General features: G+C 35.3%; 1 protein-coding gene across 1 annotated transcript; it reads left to right on the forward strand.

Moving 5' to 3' along the window:
* Window positions 1-8,019: 8,019 nt before the first annotated feature.
* LOC116721327 (cathepsin Z) lies at window positions 8,020-12,977 on the forward strand. Its single transcript, XM_032564981.1, has 6 exons — window positions 8,020-8,198; window positions 8,983-9,146; window positions 9,861-10,040; window positions 10,215-10,365; window positions 11,252-11,417; window positions 12,565-12,977. The coding sequence occupies exons 1-6, from the start codon at window positions 8,071-8,073 to the stop codon at window positions 12,676-12,678; spliced, it is 903 nt and encodes a 300-aa protein (XP_032420872.1). The 5' UTR covers window positions 8,020-8,070; the 3' UTR covers window positions 12,679-12,977.
* The last annotated feature ends 5,441 nt before the right edge of the window (window positions 12,978-18,418 follow it).

The raw sequence follows: 18,418 nt of genomic DNA on the forward strand, positions 1-18,418 counted from the left end.
AAGTTGTGGAGATGTTTAGAGTGGAGTTTGGTTCAAAAACAATATCCCAAGCTTTGGACGTCTGACAGGTCAGAGTTCAATCCACCACCTGACCCGCCAGGATACGGCCGTCTACGTAAACAAACAGCCGGGGGAGGAGAATATTAATCAGAGAAGAAGTCAAGTCAAGTTTATTTGTGTATCACGTCAGCAACAAGCCAACTCAAAGGGCTTTAAACGATAAAAACATAATTACCATCATCAAAAAGAGTAATCAACATCAAATATGGGAGCGAAGACTTGAATTAATCCGTTTCCAGGTTATTAAGCAACTCTTCAGCCTTGACTAAAAGGAACTCAGTGTTTTGGCAGATTTTCAGTTCTCTGGAAGTTTGTTCTAGATTAGGAGGATAAAAACTGAATGCCGCTGCTTCTCCATGTTTGGTTCTGGCTCTGGGGATGCAGACCAATACCAGAACCAGGAGACCTGAGAGGTTCCGGAAGGTTTATACAACACCAGTAGATCTGTACTGTATTGTGGTGCTAAACCTTTCAGTGATTTATAAACTAACAGCAGCATTTTAAACTCTATTCTCTGAGCTACAGGGAGCCAGTGAAGCACCTTAGAACTGGCTGATGAGCTCTATCTACCTGGTTTTAGTCAGGACACCAGCAGCAGTGAAGGACCTTAGAACTGGCTGATGAGCTCTATCTACCTGGTTTTAGTCAGGACACCAGCAGCAGTGAAGGACCTAAGAACTGACTGATGAGCTCTATCTACCTGGTTTTAGTCAGAACTCCAGCACCAGCGTTCTGGATCAGCGTATCCTGACCTGTAAAGACAATGCTGCTGTAATCAATGTTATCAAATCTGGTTATAAGTGAAATAATCTGCCAATAGAACTAGTACTTTTTCATAAATAGTAAGGAATTATTTACTTAAAACAAGCTCCTGTATCTTCCTGAAAAGTTACTTATAAGTTAGTTTTGTCTTATTTCAAGTTTACTAAAATATTTGCAATAGAAACAAGACCAAAAGCACTTGGTTAAAGTTGATGTTTTTGCAGTGAACTGTACCACAGAGTATAAACACAAGGAGTCTGAAAACTTTTTCAGAGAACTGTAAGTCTGACTCAGTTGAATCAGTCAAAAACACACCCAGTTCATGGCCTGGTGACAGACACGTTTCATAAGTTAAACTGCTCTAATCTTCCTTTGTTCTCGTCCTTTTTATGGCCACTAATTCACTCAGTAAACTGGAAGAATATAAGCTAAACTGCATCACTGTGATGCAAGTTATGACCTGCAGAGGAGGATGTGTATTGTGGTGAATGCAGATGTTTCCTTTCACAACGCAGAAAATAATTTACCTGCTTTTTCCTCTCTGACAGGGCTGCCCTCCCCCTACAGGGTGTTTTATTTCCAGTTCTGGAGTTCCCTTCAAAAATATAACAACATCACAACCTTCTGAGGTTCCCTTAGCTGGCTCAGGCTATCATTTGGTACATGAGTAAATCAATGCTATTGAGTCTCTCCACATTGCCTTTACATCTACAAGGAGGGGAAAAACTTCATCAGGCAAACCCTTGCTTATTTAATGTAATTGTCAAGACATAAAGAGATGAAGAAAAATCCATAAACCTTATTTACAACGGCGTATTAGAGCTAATTATGTAGGAAAAAATGCGGAGCAAATTTCTGCCAAAAAAAAATCTAAATTCTAAGAATACTCTAAGAAATTTCACAGAAAAAACTCTGAAATTTCTGAGCTTCAAATGTCAAATTTTCTGGAAAAAACTCAAAAAACAAAATCTGAAAAGTCTGAAAAGTTTAAATTTGCTAGAGGAAAACTCAGAAACAATTAGATTAAGCTTAGAAATTTTCTAGCAAAAATTTGGACATTCCTGAATTTCCAAAGTTGATTTTTTAAAATTTTGAGATTCAGAAAATTTCCAAGTCAAAAAATGTTTAACTTTTGAAATTCAGAAATTTCCATGTATCTTTGTAGAACATTTCTGAGATTAATCTAAAAACTTTTTTTTTTTAGCAAATTTTTAACTTCAAAGTCAGAACTTTTTTTTTTTCTGAAAAATTTCAGATCTCATGAAACATTTCTGAATTTTTCTCTCACAAAAACTCAGAAATTTTCTGGATAAATTTGTCCTTATTTTATCCAGAAAATTTCTGAAATCAATCTCAAATCTTCTGAATATTTTGGTGGAAATTTACTATTTTCTTTCCATCTACACTGGTCCTAGTACGCCATCAACTTGATTCGAAAATAAATTTTAAAAAAAAGGTAAAAATCTAAAGAAAAGCCTTGAAAAATGATCAGAAAAAAAAACGATATTAAAAGATCACAAAGTTTGCTTGGAGAAAGATTTTTTAAAGATCTAGTTATGGATTTCGAGCTTTTTGTGATCAGTATCGAGCCACAGAAGCTGCAGCACACGACCTTCAAACATCCTGAGTCAGCTGGAGCAGGAAAAGGAAAAGATGGTCGTTTTCCTGTCTGAACTTTTCATCCCATTGCTCACATCCTCTAACTGTGTTCAGAAAGCCGTTTTCCCTGCGGACCCGGCCGCTGTCACCAGGAAAAACCCTCATCAGGACAGAAACGTTTCAGCAAAGGATGCCGCTTCCCGCTGTGGATGTGTTTCCTGTCATCGGCAACATGTCTCGTTACGTGTCACACGGTGAGATTCAGTAGTAAACATGTAAAAATATCTAAACTCGTGATGTTTTTCTTCTAGGTTTGCGTTATAAATAAACTCCAACATTAAAAATTTAATTAAAGTTGTCTTAAAGAGCTCCAGTGTATTGAGAAAGTTTGTGCTGACTCATTCGGTGTTTACTGGAGATTATTTTTAGACAAACTTTCCTCTTCATTTCAAACTTCTTCTGACAGTGAAGTATTTTATTTGTCTATTTGATTCTTGCAAATTATTTTGATCAAGAAAATCAATTCACACTAAAAAAAATGAATACATAAGTTTTCAGCGTTTGCTTAATTCTTTTTAATCTGTGCACATGAGGAAGAAGTAAGCGATTAAATCGTTACACTGATTCCTCTGAGAAGGAAGTTGTTTTTCTCTGCAGCGCAGGAGGAGAGGAGAAGGGAGTAACCCAAAACGATCCCGGCGAACCTCCCTGCGCTTCTGAAAAAGGAAACTCACAGCAGCAAAGGTCCAACTCATGATGTGATGAATCACCACAGCGATGATTCGCTTTACAGAAATAAGAAAAGTAAACAGTTAAAAACCTCTGGACTGAAGCTGCACTTTTCCCCGGCGATCCAGGCCAGCTGGACTTTTTTTTTTTAAGGTCAATGTGGGAGCAGCTGGAGCCGGAGGCGATCAATAACGCTGCCCCAAAACATGTCAGCCGGCGATTGGCTGGAGCTGTTTGAAGTCCAGATCTTAAGTAACATCTTGTCTTTCATCATTCATTATTCATCCAATCCTTGAGAGGGAACGTATCGACAAAACCTCCGGGTCAGATGGAGCCCCGGGTCAGGCTGCTCCAGAACCACCTGTAGCTTAATTTAGGAAATATCATAAAAACAACCAGATTAACGATCCAGTTGAAATGGTTCCAGTGACATTTCTCTCACAAACTTTACTGAATCATATTTTTATGGAGGGTTTTGTTCTGTGCTTTAGGTTGTTTTTCATGTTGTAAAACATTTTCAGGTGATTTGGCTTGAAAATGAAACCCCAACCTCGTAACTGTAAAACGTTACTTTCAGAGTAAAACTGAATCACTTGTATTTGTGCTGTCTGACCTTTGACATGTCAAAACAAGAAGTGACGTAATAGTTTAATTTTCTGAGACTCAAGGTTTTCTGTGAGCCAACAATCATCAAAATTGTGTGTAGTGAGACTATATAATATATCAGCTTCACTTTCTGACATAAAATATTGAGCTCTTTCGTGATATTTTGATTTTTGAGATGCATTTGCACTGTTCCAACTGAAAACCAGGAATTTACCAATATATTCACCTTGTGGTAAATAATCTACCATGAAATTTTAAAGCCCTTCATGTTTAGCTGACAGGATGTATATAGATGCTGATTTAATTTTCCAACTACAGAACCTCAGAAGCCTGACGTTCCACTTAAAACACCATTTTTAGTGAAGTTACATAATATTCTAATTTTCAAAGACATTTAATTTTATCTTTTCATTATCTGTAAGCTATAATCATCAAAATTACTAAAATTATAGACTTGAATTATTTCGCTCTGTGTGTAGTGAGTCTCTGTAAAGTAAAAGTTTCACTTTCAGAAATGAAATGTTTAACTTTTTTATGATATTTTAATTTTTTTAGACGTACTTGTGCTGGTCTAACTCTGCATAACCAGTATAATTACCCAGAAGTAAATACATTTTAAAGCAAATGAGCATATCTTCCAGTTTAAAACATCCTTTCTTATTTACAGTTACATAATACTCCAATTTTTATATTTTCTGTAAGCCATAATCAGCTAAATTACTAGAAATATAGTCTGGAAATATTCCACTACCTGTGTGGTGAGTCTATTTAATATTTAAGTTTCACTTTCTTAAATAACTGACAAAAATATTGTCCTTTTTTAATATGTATTTGCACTCATAAAACTGTAAATAAATCTGGTTTTGTCTGAGTGATTTCTGCATGTGGGTCAATAAATGATAATCACAGAATTTAATTTATTTTCCATAATAACTCAGCTGTACGGTTGCTCCCTTTGTTTGTGTCTCTCAGCTGTTTAATTCTTCCAAATTGTTGGGGGTAATGCTTCCCCTGAAACGACGGCTGACGTGTGTTCATCCTTTTATCGCCTCTTCAGAAAGCAGGAAGAAGCTCATGCGGATGTTGGTTTGATCAAAAACGACTTGCATGTTGACGGATTGCTTGTAACGCCGCATTATGTTCTTAAAATATTTACAGCCCCACCGGCTGACCGTCTTTCCTGCATAATTGAGAATCGTTTCTGCTTTTGAAGAAGCGCCAAAGCAACGATGGAGTGCAGCTTTTAACGGCGTCCGCAGGTCAAAGTTTGATGGGGTTTAACTGCACTTCTCAGGACAGAACAGCCGCCCTCAAAGAAAACACGATACGTGGTTGGAGGTCGTTTCAGCTTAAGATTTGAGTGAAATGTCTCAGGAGTTCAGTTCAGTGCAGGTTTAAAAGTAGGGAAGTAAATAATCTGAGGTCATCGACTCCTTCTGGGAACATTCAGCCGCCCTCTTCTCAGTTACACATGCGTCAGACTTTTCTGATGCTCAGAGTTATTGTTCAGTGATTTTTCTTTTGTGAATGACTGTTTATGTTTCTATAAAGTTGATAAAACCTTGGCCGCCCTCAGAAAGCTCCTTTTATTCCCTCAAATACACATCTTACGTCTTGGAGATTCTTGTATGGAGGGACAATAACTAAATGAAGGAGGAATAATTAAATGTATGGGGAAATAAAATTGTTTATCAATAAATATACTTGGGAATAACTATGTATATGTTTAAATTATTTATTTCCACATTGATGTATTTTCATTTTTGACATATCAGTCCTCCATACAACATCTCACTGCTCCAGGAATAAAATTTTGCTCTGTTGTGAATAATTTATGTTTATGATTTTATGAAGTCAATAAAACCTCTGCTTCCCTCAGAGAGCTCTTTTTATTCTAATGAGCATCAGGGCATCTTGTATGGAAGACTTATCCTGTCAAAATTGACAAGAAAAAAATAAGGGAGGAATAATTAAATGTATGAGAAAATAAAATTGTTTATAAATATATATTTTTTGAAATAAGTATATGTTTTAATTATTTATTTCCACATTCATTTATTTTTACTTTTGACATATCAGTCCTCCATACGAACATCTCACTGCTTCAATAATAAAAGTTTTCTCTGTTGTGAATGACCTCAGTCTCTCTCAGAAAGCTCTTTTTATCCTCTTAAGTGCAAACCAAACCTCTTGAGCGTCTTATATGGAGGACTATTCCTTCCAAAACTGACAGTAAATCATGGAAGAATAATTAAATGTATGAGGAAAGAAAGTTTTTAAATACACATATTTTTTAAAATGGATATTTTAATAGTTATTTACTCTCATGTTTATTTATTTGTTTAATTGTCAGTGTTGGCAAGATCAGTGCTCCATATGTCACTGCTTCACTAATGAAAGTTGAGTCATTCACACTCAGAATAATCCCCTTTATTCTTTTGAAGGCTTGTTTTTGTTGCATTAAGATTCTTTTTTAAAATTTGTAATTCAGGTACAATATGCATATTTTGCTGTGGATTATGAAGGACTGGTAAAATACAAATAAGAATATTTCTGAAAAAGTAAAACAGGAACTAAACAAAAGGAAACACAGAACAGATAAATATGTAGATTTCCAAACAGAAATGACTCAAAATAGTAAAAGCAACAAATAAAATCTAGAATAAACTTTGCTTCACATCAAATAAGTGAATTTTAAACCAACTTTTTGCTCTCACCATCTATTTTTGGAGCTCAATTTGCTTTAAGTAGTTTCTCTTTTCTCTCCCTCTCCAGGCTTTATTCGGGGGCTAACGCAGATTTAATCTTCAGTCATTTAAATCACAAGCATTTTTGCTTTCCTGGATGCAGAAATGTTCAGGCTCCTCTAGTGATGTGATAACGCTGCTAAGTGCTGATTATTTTCTATAATAACGCACCCGGTCCTTTATGTTGCATTAAGCATAATGCGATTTTAACAGGCGGTCATTTAAAGGATTCATGCTGAGCATGCAAACCTTCTGCTCTCTATCACTTATTTCCTTTGAGGATTGAAATAATTGTGGACCTTTAAAGGTAGAATGATTAAACAAGTACCACATTGTGTATTTTATTTTATTTTTTTATTAAAACCTGATCATGTTTGTTTGCCTTTAATGAGGATTCATAAATATCATATTTTTCTTTATTTTGCGGGCAGCAAACCTTCAGTCTTTCAATTGTGGAAAGTCTTTTTTTTCTGAGAGACATTAGTAGGTATTGATACTGTAATCATTTTTATTTGACTTGAAAATTGTCTCTTTGGCTCCACCTGTCGGCCGCTCTGTGTCTGCAGCCCAAATAGAGAATACATCAATCTGTCAAGTATTCTTCGTGCTTGGAGAGCAAAAACAGTTAGACGTTAGAAATTAATAAGAAAAATAGGCTTTTGAAAAAGTAAAATAATTAATATTGTACAGGTATTGCTAAAATATATTTTTATTAAAATACAGTAATGCATAATCTTAAAATAAGACATTTTCTTATTTATTTTAAGACAAATGTAGTCACTACTTGTTTTTAAATGTTGCCAATATGTCATTTGACTAGAAATTATTATAGACTATAAAATAGTATGCAAAATATTTGTTAGGTTTTTAGTATTTAATGCTGTCCTATTTTACAGATTAATGTCACCTTTCATCATTTTATTTTCTTATTGCTATTCTATTTCTTAATTATATATTAGGTATAGTGTTTATAAGAGCCCATCGAGGGACAAGTGCTGCAAATTAGCACAAGCTGTTAGCGCCACGATACAGTTTGTCTATGTTATTGTGTCTGTCCCTATTATTATTATTATTATTATTGTCCCTAACTTAATAAATTAATAGTTGTTTATAAATATTTAATAAATCAAATATTTATTAAATACATAATTTTGTAAATGGCATATTCAATCAATTTCAATATTTAGGAATTTTTATAAAATGGATATAACAATATATTTATTTGTATGAAATTGTTTTATATATATATATATATTTTGTTTTTAGAAATTTGTATTAAAAATTGTAATTGGCAAATTCAGTAAGTGTTGTGCTTAATTTTATTTTAACACATATATTGCTAATTTCTTCATGTTTTTGGATTATCAGTGCTAAAATTCTATTTAAAGCCAATAACTAATAAATAAAGCTATTAGTTTTCCCGTTTTCTGTCATTTATGAAGCTTATTTCACTGCGCTTCTACAACAGAGAATAGGGGCTGTCAGTGGTTTATCCAGCCAGCAGAGGGCGCTCCATACCCGCATCCTTTACTTCTGAGCGACGGGAGGAAAAGAGGGAGGAGTCAAGATGGCGACTGTAAACATCTGCCCGCTGCTACTTTGGTTAGCAACGGTTTCTGTGGAAACCAGCACCGCTAAATATCTATCGGAACCTTGTTATAAGCCCATTAAAGATGACAGACCAGCCTCAGTCCGGTAGGTAACACGTAGATAACTGACAATGACGCAGATAAAATATTCTGTTGATGGCAAAATAAATACATAAGCGTTTACGAACGGAATCTGGCAACTTCTGATTAATAATCTGTGATTAGTAATCTGCTCACAGAGAGGCAGAAATAACAGATAAAGCAATTTAAGGTCAAAGTTAGGATAAAATAAGTGTACAACCAACGTTTGCATACTCTATCATAATATCATTGAAAGTTAGAAGCTGAAAAACGTTGATCTCTGTCTTTAAAATATTTGTTCCTGTAACATAGGAGAATAGCAATAGATTATTTCAGTAAACTTTAATGTTTCGTTCATTATCAAAAAAAATTAATGAAAAAATAAAGAGAAGCTCAAAGATGAAGGTTGTTAGAATTAGTCAAATAAGACAAGATGACTAAAAATGAGCTGTTTTATAGAAACTCCATTTAATTCTAATGTGAAATATTTTTATTTAAATTTTTTTGTCTGTACAAACAATATTTATTCAGTTGGCTTAAAATCCCATCTTTAAACTGTATTTACTATTTACAGCATAATATACAAAAAAATGGATGGACTTTGTTTTATTTCATAAAGATTACATTGTTTCTGCTTCATTTTCAGAAGACTTATCAGTCATCAGCATACATCATAGATGTCATAACTGGTGATGAAATGCTAATCAGATAAACATTTTGAAGCAGAATTAAAAGGCCTGTGTTGGAGCTTGAATTGTATAGAATCAGTTTTTTAAAGTAACCGGTTCTCTGTTGTATTTTTATTGTAGCACTCGAGCGCGGCCACACGAGTTTATCAAAGCGTCGGACCTTCCTCCGTCGTGGGACTGGAGGAACATCAACGGGAAGAACTATGTGAGCGTCACCAGGAACCAGCACATCCCCCAGTACTGCGGCTCCTGCTGGGCCATGGGAGCCACCAGCGCGCTGGCAGGTAGCTGGGACTGAGCAATAATCGATTTTATTGATTAATCACATTTTTGAAGATTTAATTTTTGGAAGAATCTGGATTTTTTTTTTTACTAATGTGTATGTGCTGTTTGGGTTTTTATAGTTCGGAGTGATGTCAGCATGCCAAATGCCACCATCTTGTTTAACAGCTTCTCTTTATTTGGAGTTTGAGTTCAACTGAATATTAGGGCTAAGATTTTTATTTTTTACCCAAATAAAGTTGTAATATTAGCAGAATAATGTAGTGATTTTATGAGAACTCCAACACAAAAAATAAAAAATTGTTGATCATATTTTGATGTTATCCTTTGGTATGAATTTTACAAATAATGCTTAGTATAAATACTTTATCTTTTCACACATAATCAACTAAATTATCAGTAGCAGAACTTTAAAACAAAGTTTATTTTGAAACAAGAACTATACAAACTGAGCTGCTCACATCAGATCTTCATAAATATATCACAGCTTTTTTTCTCATTAAAACAACTTTTTTTCTTTTAATTTTAAGATATTTTTTCTGCTTTATTCTCATAATCAAACAAATCTTCTTACATAAGGGATGAGAAAAGAAAGCAAGCAATAAAAATATAATTGATTATAATCGTAAATTGAATCTGAAATCATTTTAAATCCCAGGTAACCACGGAGAAGAGACGCAGTTATCTGGTGACTGTATTTTTGTTGTTTTTCTAAGATCGTATCAACATAAAGCGAGGTGGAGCGTGGCCGTCCGCCTACCTGTCTGTCCAGAACGTGATCGACTGCGGGAGGGCGGGCTCCTGTTTCGGAGGCGATCACCTCAAAGTCTACGCCTACGCTCATAAAACCGGGATTCCTGATGAAACCTGCAACAACTACCAAGCTGTCAACCAAAGTAAGAAATAACTTCTCTGTGTTTCTGCTACCAAACCTCCAGTTACAGGCTGATTTTATGTTCATTTTATGTTCAAATGAATAGAAATCCTGAAGAAACACACCTGACGTTTTCACTGATGTGTTGTTGATATTTCGTCCTCTGATATAAACCATTAAAAGTCTTGTGTTTCAGAGTGCGTTCAGTTCAATCAGTGTGGGACCTGCTCCTTCTTTGACTCCTGCGCTGTTGTGAAGAACTACACAGTTTGGAAAGTTGGAGATTATGGAGAAATTTCTGGAAGAGACGAGATGAAAGCAGAAATCTACACCAACGGGCCCATCAGGTACCGCAGGCTCCGTCTTTCTTTATGTCTTTTTGTCCTTTTCTCTTCTTGTTTTTACTGTCTCTTTCTTTTTGTCTATTTTTTATGATTTCTGTCTTTTTTTGCATTTTTCTTTGCCTCTTTCCTCCTTTCTTTCCTTTTTCTTTGCTGATTTATTTTCTATTTCTTTCCTGTCTGTTTTTTTCTTCCTCCTGTATATGTCCTGTGTCTTTTTCTTTGTCTTTCTTTCTTTGCTCCTTTACTTTCTCTCTCTTTTCTGTCTTTTTCTTTTTCCTGTCGAGGTCATCTGTCTTTCTTTTTTGGTCCTTTTTCTGAGTGTCTTTTTCTTTGTCTTTCCTTTACTTTCCTTTTCTTTGCTCCTTTGTTTTCTCTCTTTACTTTCCTTTTTCTCTTTGGGTCTTTTTTCTTTTCCTGTTTATATCCTCTATCTTTTTGTTCTTTTTCAGTCTTTTTCTTGATCTTTCTTTCTTTCCTTCCTTTCCCTTTGCTCCTTTATTTTCTCTCTTTCCTCTATGTCCTCTGCCTTAGTTTTTTTTGTCCTTTTTCTGTCTCTGTCTTTTTCTTTCTTTTCAAACCACAATTTCAATGAGAAGTTTATATCTTCTCATTAGACATGAATTTAATACATTCTTTGACTTTGATTATTGGACCTTTTTTCCATGTTACAAGTGAAATAATCTACCAGATATTGAGTTGTTGACCTAAAATAAGCTCTTGTGTTTTGCTGAAAAGCTACTTGTAAGTTAGTTTTGTTTTATTTCAACTGTACTGAAATATTTGCAGTAGAAACTAGACTAAAAATACTTGGGAAGGTTTTGTGTTTTTGCAGTGAAACTCCGTTTCAGACGAGCAGAAAATGAGTTTCGTTTTTGTCCTCGTCTCTCAGTTGTGCGCTGATGGCGACTGGCAGTTTGGAGGGATACGCCGGCGGCGTTTTCTCCGAGTTTCACCCCGTCTCTCTGCCCAATCACATCGTCTCAGTGGCCGGCTGGGGCGTAGACGGAGACGGCAGCGAGTTCTGGATCGTCAGGAACTCCTGGGGGGAATTCTGGGTCGGTTTATTTCAACTTCCTGATCCGACTGAAGTTTGTTCCCCAGCTTCTTCAAATCGAACTAACTTCTGTTTGTGTAGCAAAGATTTTCATTTGTGGATCTGTCACTTTAACGATATTAATAAAGAAGTTTCCAGAGGTCATCATCAGTATCTTGAAAGCAAGAGCAGCACAAACAAAAAAACTTTGCAGCACAAACGTAGCTGAGTTGATTGATAACATATTTGTTTCTGTAAATGTGAGCGGGAGGCTGGTTGACCTCTGATGACCTCTGGAAACTTTTTTAATATTAATAATTTTTTTTTAAATGGCGACATAAAATAAAATTTTTACTGCACAATCACAGCACAAACATCTGAATCAATTTTGTTTGATTTCAGTAATGTAGGGGGGCTGGTTGACCTTTTGACCTTTAAACTTGAATTAATATTTTCGAAGCAAAGGCAGCACAAACAAATATTTTTGCAGCATAAACGTAACCAAAGTTGACTGACAATATTGCCTGATTTGAAGAAGTTGGACTTCTGGACATTTATTAATATCTTTAAAATGACAGCGGCACAAACAAAACATTTTTGCTGCAAAAAATGTTGCCAATTTTTGACACCAGTTTTGTTTGATTTCAGTAATGTTGGGGGAAGGGATGCTCGTTGACCCCAACGACCCCAAGTTTAAACGAGGGATGCTCATTTAAACTTGTTTATTTTCAAAGCAAATGCAGCACAAACTAAATTTTTTGCAGCACAAACATAGCAGAGTTGAATAACACCAATATTGTCTGATTTGAAGAAGGTGGCGTGGTTGGTTGACCTTTCATGACCTCTGGAAACAATTATTAATATGTTTGAATTGATAGCGGCACAAATGTAGCACAAATATTGTCTGGTTTGAAGAAGGTGGAGGGGCAAACTTCCTCCACCAGGTGAAAAAATTGCTTTTGTTGCAGCTTTGTGAGATAAACTAATTTTGATACTAAAAAAATCCTAGCAGCAAAACCTTTAATCAAAAAACAAGTTTTTTTTTACCTGACTACTTTCCATTGAGCAGATTTGTTTTTGAAATGTGAAATTTTGCAGTAATTTGGTGAGTAGAGACGCAGCTGCTCTGTCCTGTCTGCTTGTGGAATGAAAAGTTTTCTGTTTTTCAGGGAGAGCGCGGCTGGGCCAGAATCGTCACCAGTTCCTACAAAGGAGGAAAAGGAAACTGGTTTAACCTCGGCATTGAGAAAAACTGCGCATACGCAGACCCTGTTGTTGCATGAAATTCAAAATGTCACTTTTAGCTTTTTAAAGAATGAATCTGTGAATTTTTAAAAACATTTCAGAAGTACAACGGACTATTTTTTTAAAAACTCAGAGGTTTGCATTCACTTATTGGCAGGAATTATTTTACATTATTTACATCTGGAGAAGAATCCTTTTCACGAGACTGTTACAGTGAGTGTGTTCAGTCAGAGGCTTCTACACAACCGCTGTAACACTGACTGCTACAGGAGACCCTTGAAGAAAATCGTATGAATTTCTTCTTGGATTAATAAAGTATTGTTGAAATAACTGTTAATTTGTGGGTTTTTTAGGGAAAAACATAATTTAACTTCAGTGACTTTTGGCACTGCTGGCTGCAAAGTTTTTATTTTTTTGTGGATTTTCTCTAATCCTCAAAAGGTAAAAATAGAAATATAAGTTTGATATATTTATTTTATATTTATCCACTCTTCTTGGATAAATTAATAGTTTATTTAAATCTGCCAGACCCAGGACACAGATGCCGTATTTAAACATATTGTTCTAATTTTCTGAAAGGTTAAAGGTTAATGTTCTGATTTATAAAGTCCAAACCCGGTTCTGATGGGTTTGGGATCCGTGTCCCCTTCCTTACATCCTTACATCATTTCCTGAGTCCTTCTTTATTCCTTGTCTCCTTCCGTCTGTTTTATTTCTTGTGTCCTTCCTTCTATCCTTCCTTATTTGCATCCTGTCCTTCCTTTCTTGTCTCCTTTCTTCCATTTCCTTTGTGTCCTTCCCTATATCCTTCTTTCCTTGGTTCCTTTCCTCTACTCTTCCTTGTCTGATTTCCATCATTTCTTGTTTCCTTCCTTGCTTGATTCTTTCCTTCCATCATTCCTTCCTTGCGTCCTTTCTTCTATCATTTATTGTACTTTCTTCTATCCTTCCTTCGTCGTATCACTCCTTTCTAGTGTCTTTCCTTTCATTTTTCCTTATTTGTGTCCTTCTTCTTTCCATCCTTTCTTCTTTGTCTCATTCTCTGTTTTCTTTCATGTCAATTCTTCCATCCTTGTTTCCTTCCTTCCATACTTTCTCCATTGTCTCCTCCCTTCCTTCCTTATTTGTGTCCTTTGTATTCTTCCTTCTTTGTATCCATCATTTCTTGTTTCCTTCCTTGCATCCTTCCTTATTTGACTCTTTCCTTCCATCAATCCTTCCTTGTCTCCTTCCTTCCATACTTTCTCCATTGTCTCCTCCCTTCCTTCCTTATTTGTGTCCTTTGTATTCTTCCTTCCTTGTATCCATCATTTCTTGTTTCCTTCCTTGCATCCTTCCTTATTTGACTCTTTCCTTCCATCAATCCTTCCTTGTCTCCTTCCTTCCATACTTTCTCCATTGTCTCCTTCCTTCCTTCCTTCCTTCCTTCCTTCCTTCCTTCCTTATTTGTGTCCTTTGTATTCTTCCTTCCTTGTATCCATCATTTCTTGTTTCCTTCCTTCCTTATTTGACTCTTTCCTTCCATCATTCCTTCCTTGTGTCCTTTCTTCCATCATTTCTTGTCCTATTTTTCTTTCCTTGTCTCCTTCCTTCTTTCCTTGTGTCCTGTCTTGTTTTTTCTAGATTCCCATCTCTAAAACCTTCCCACCGCATAAATATCTGCCAGAGAATCAAAGCTCTCTCTGTTTGCTGGAGTCGAGTTTGAACTTGTAAAGTTTAGGATTCTGCAGTAACTGTTACGGCCAGGTGGTGGCAGCATCATGCTGCGGGTCTCCAAGTTCCTTAACTTGACTTTAAAATCTGCAGTTTGATGGTTAAATCCTGGAACCAGTTTGATGTTTCGACTGGACAATGATCCTGGTCAGTTCCCAGAAACCAATATTCAGACAAAAACATTCAAACAGAAGTATGTTGTTTTATTTGTTAACAGATAATTATCCAAATATTAATGAGGATTTCAGCGTTTATGTATAATTTTGGAGAAAATTCATAATTAATTTGTTTTTAATGAGTTCACTCCAAATAAACATTGATTGATAAATATTTAAAAGTTACAATTCAAACCAATGTTTACATACACTGAATAAAAAAAGACAAATGTTTTTTCTCTCACTGTGACATAAAATCAGACCAAACTTCTCTTGTTTTGTCTGGCATGTTTTTATTCTCCGTCTCAAATGGGTCGATCCCGACAGCAGCCATTTTCTTCATGTATATTTTTCAAGAATGTCCATATATTTTCTTTATTTTTGTTTTGAAGCCGTGGTTCATCTTTGCTTTTTGCTGCGTTTGCCTACTAAGATGGCGCAGATCACTTCCAGTTCACACTAATAAATAAATCCGACATATTCTCTCATTATTGCTGTCTGTCACATTTAGCAAATATACATTGTTTTGGTCATTCTAATTGACCTAAAACAAGATAATTTTGGTCTGACTTAAGATTGCACAGTGAGAAAATTAATCTTTGACGTTTTGTGAGGTCTAACCTTGAGAAACGACAGTCGAGCTTTTGCATACGAATAAATATCTCTCTGCCTGAAGCGTCTCAGGCTGCAGAAGCTGACGTTTCCTCATCTCAAGATGCGTAGTCACACGAGGAAACTATTTATTCCAGATGGTGAGGCGAAGCTCTCGCATTTAAATTCAACATCAGCAGTTTACTTTGAGATGTCACAATAAAAATATGAGTACAAATGTCTCCTGATGAGCCTGAAGTTCAACCAAACATGCCTGTTTAACATCTCAATCTCCTAAACATTAAAGCTTTTATGCTTCCTTGAACAGGTTAGGTTAGATCAGCTCTGCCTGTTTTGAGCTCCTTTCAGCTGTGTTAAGGCTCTGTCACTTTAAATCAAAATGAGCTGCTGCTGGCCACAACTATGCGTCTTTGAAAAGCAGAAGTAGAGCCTCCTGCACAATCAACAAGAATGCATCTGACTTTTTCAGATATCCTCACTATTTATTGTGTTTTTTGTTTTGCAAAGCAATAAAACCTGTTCACCAGCGAGCGATGGAAATTAGCTTACCTGTTTATGAGTCAGTCAAATGATGAATGTCGCCCTACTGGATATTCAGGACTGGTGACGTTCTGTAAAACACAGGAGTAGGAGAGGTGTGTTCTGTTCAAGGTTCCTGCACCTTACCTGATCTTTATTTTCTGAGTATCCTGACTGTCGTTACAGTTTTTCATGATTAGAGACCAGAGTCTCGATTCATTAAACCTGTAACACGTGAAACCATGACTGAAACATCGGCAGTCGTTCGTGGCTGAGATGCAACATAAAAGGAGTTTATCCAAATATGAGTGGGAGTGAATGCGTACATTTGAGCCTGAATGCATAATTCTGACTATGCTTGTATAATAGAAACCCCCAAAATTATATTTAATTATAAAAAATATTTTATACAAGTTCAACCCTTGAAAGAAAGGTTCAAATGAAAACATTTTTTTTAAAATCTGGTAATAGTAGAACTACTTTAACATATTTTTACTTAAGTAAAAGTAAAAAAGTAATTGGTAAAAAGTCAACACAAGTACTTAGTAACTGATCAAATTATCAATTATTTCATATTTAAAAATTACATAATCAGACAGACTAAAGTATAAAGTTAAGTGAAAACTTTAGTATTGTAAGCATAAAAATTAGAATTTATGTAATTTTAAAAAACTATAAAATCAGGTAAAATATGTTTTTCCCCTCCAAATCAGTTTCTTTCAATAAAAAACTTTAACAAAACCTGCAGGTGTGTGTCTGAGTCTGGTGAATTTTTAGTGGTTAAATTATGTTTGTTCTTCATTCAGTGGATAGAAAATTCAGAAATTTTACTCAAGAGTAAAAATACTTTATAATAAAGTTACTCAAGTAAAAGTAAAAAGTACAGCATAATAAAAATACTCCTAAAAGTACATTTTACTCAAGTAAATGTAACTAGTTACTACCCAACTTAACCTTTTGACCTGAACTGTATTTAATCAGCTTGAGTAAAAAACTGTAACATGTAAACAGATGTTTAACTTGCAATAAAATCAAGCTCTGCATTTTTTAAAAATATTTTTATTTTTAATTTCGGATACAGTAACAGCTGCTTCACTGTGAGTGAGACTGAACTTCCTGTTCAGAGCAGAACCAGAACCAGAGGACCACAGCGGGACTGCGTGCAGGTCCATTCGCTGACCCACAGACGGCAGAATCACAGCTGGTGTTATGATTATTGGCACCATAAACATCCTGCAGCCAAAGACAATTACAGCAATAACACCCAAACTGGAACGTAAAGAAACGGACATCTCACATCGGAGGCTTTAAAATCACACTTTTCTCACACAGCTGCAGATTGATTCAGGTGAACATTAATGCATATTAAGGCATGTTTCATGTTTTAACTATTAAAATAAAACATTTTGCTGGACAATAAATTGTTTCAAAATTTATTGCGACAAAAAATAATATTGTTTTGAGATCATTTTCAAGTAATATAATGGTAATAATGGCATAATGAAAGAACACATTCTTAAAAAAATCAATGAACTTTAAATTCTAACGAACATTTAACACTGGAACTGGAAGACATTTTGAATATCCAAAATAAATAAAACAAATGAAATGAATTATGAAGTCTCTGAAAACAAAACTGCAAGTTGAGCCAAAAGCACCAGACTGAAGACCATTTTAAATAGAGAAGAGAAAAATTATAAAACAAATGAAAATTGAGTTTGTTTTCATTTATTATGGAATTAATTAATTTATTGTGACATTAATGTTTTTACAGGGCGATTAAAGTATACAAGGAGTTCATTCGCTGCAGGATCAGGTGTCACACCTTTCAGATTTTACATTTTAATAAAATAACTCACTACTTTGAGTTTACTTGTTACATCAAGTTCCAATAAAATGCATAAAATTTTGAAGTTATTATGCAACAAAGTGTGTAGAAGTGTGAAAGTATAAATACTTTTGCAAAGTACAGTTTGAAGTCTGTAGTTCAGGAACCTCTGAAATGTTAAATATATTTGCTTTTTACAGTTCTGTTTAAATTTCTAAAAGTGTAAAGATTTGGAAGCAGGATACCTTTTCTTTTCTTTTGCCTAAACATTTCTAAGTTAAACTGCAAGGTGGATTCAGAGTGTAAGAGTGCAGCTACTGTATGAAGACACATTTTATGGATTCCCCCTGAAGTTTTCAATGCGCAATCAGCTGTTAAATTCAGAAAATGCGGAGTAGAAATAATTATTAAGGGGGCGTAATTTGGCGCCCCCTCTAGAGGCGCCCCTATGCGTCGCATTTTGCGCCACTGTCACCATCATCTCCCCCGATCCCCGATCTTCTTCTTCATTCAGTCATGAGAAGTTTCTCTCTAGTCGTGCAGGTTCCCCTTGCGCTGCTTCTCTTTCCATCTTCCTCATTCTGCGTGTTAAAAAGGTCCGATACGCATCTAAATAAATCGATTCTCTTTCCTATAGAAACTCCCCAAACCGACCAGTTGTCCAGTAACTGCCCTCTGATGACACAACCACTATCAGAGGCGAAGGGGCTGCACTCATAAACAGTCTGCTGCTGATTAGATTTCTTCCCTAAATCACTTAATCTCATTTGTCCCGTAGCTGTTGTCTCCTTTCCATCTGTCTGTTTTCGCGGATCCCTTATTAGATTATTGTTTATCAACAGAAACATTTTCATTACAGCCAGACTCGTGTTGAGCGTTTTTTTTAAAAGCACCACTTTTACGTCAAATTGTTTAATTTAGTGTCTGCTTTCTCTCAAACACGCAGTCAAG

Source organism: Xiphophorus hellerii, chromosome 6, assembly GCF_003331165.1.
Source record: "Xiphophorus hellerii strain 12219 chromosome 6, Xiphophorus_hellerii-4.1, whole genome shotgun sequence".
Taxonomy (NCBI): Eukaryota; Metazoa; Chordata; class Actinopteri; order Cyprinodontiformes; family Poeciliidae; genus Xiphophorus; species Xiphophorus hellerii.

What these genes read in the sequence shown, in the direction of transcription:
- LOC116721327 (XM_032564981.1), top strand. Translation starts at nt 8,071, where the DNA reads ATGGCGACTGTAAACATCTGCCCGCTGCTACTTTGGTTAGCAACGGTT. An exon ending in CTACCAAGCTGTCAACCAAA is followed by an intron (nt 10,041 to 10,214) that starts GTAAGAAATAAC and finishes CTTGTGTTTCAG; the next exon opens with AGTGCGTTCAGTTCAATCAG. An exon ending in ACTCCTGGGGGGAATTCTGG is followed by an intron (nt 11,418 to 12,564) that starts GTCGGTTTATTT and finishes TCTGTTTTTCAG; the next exon opens with GGAGAGCGCGGCTGGGCCAG.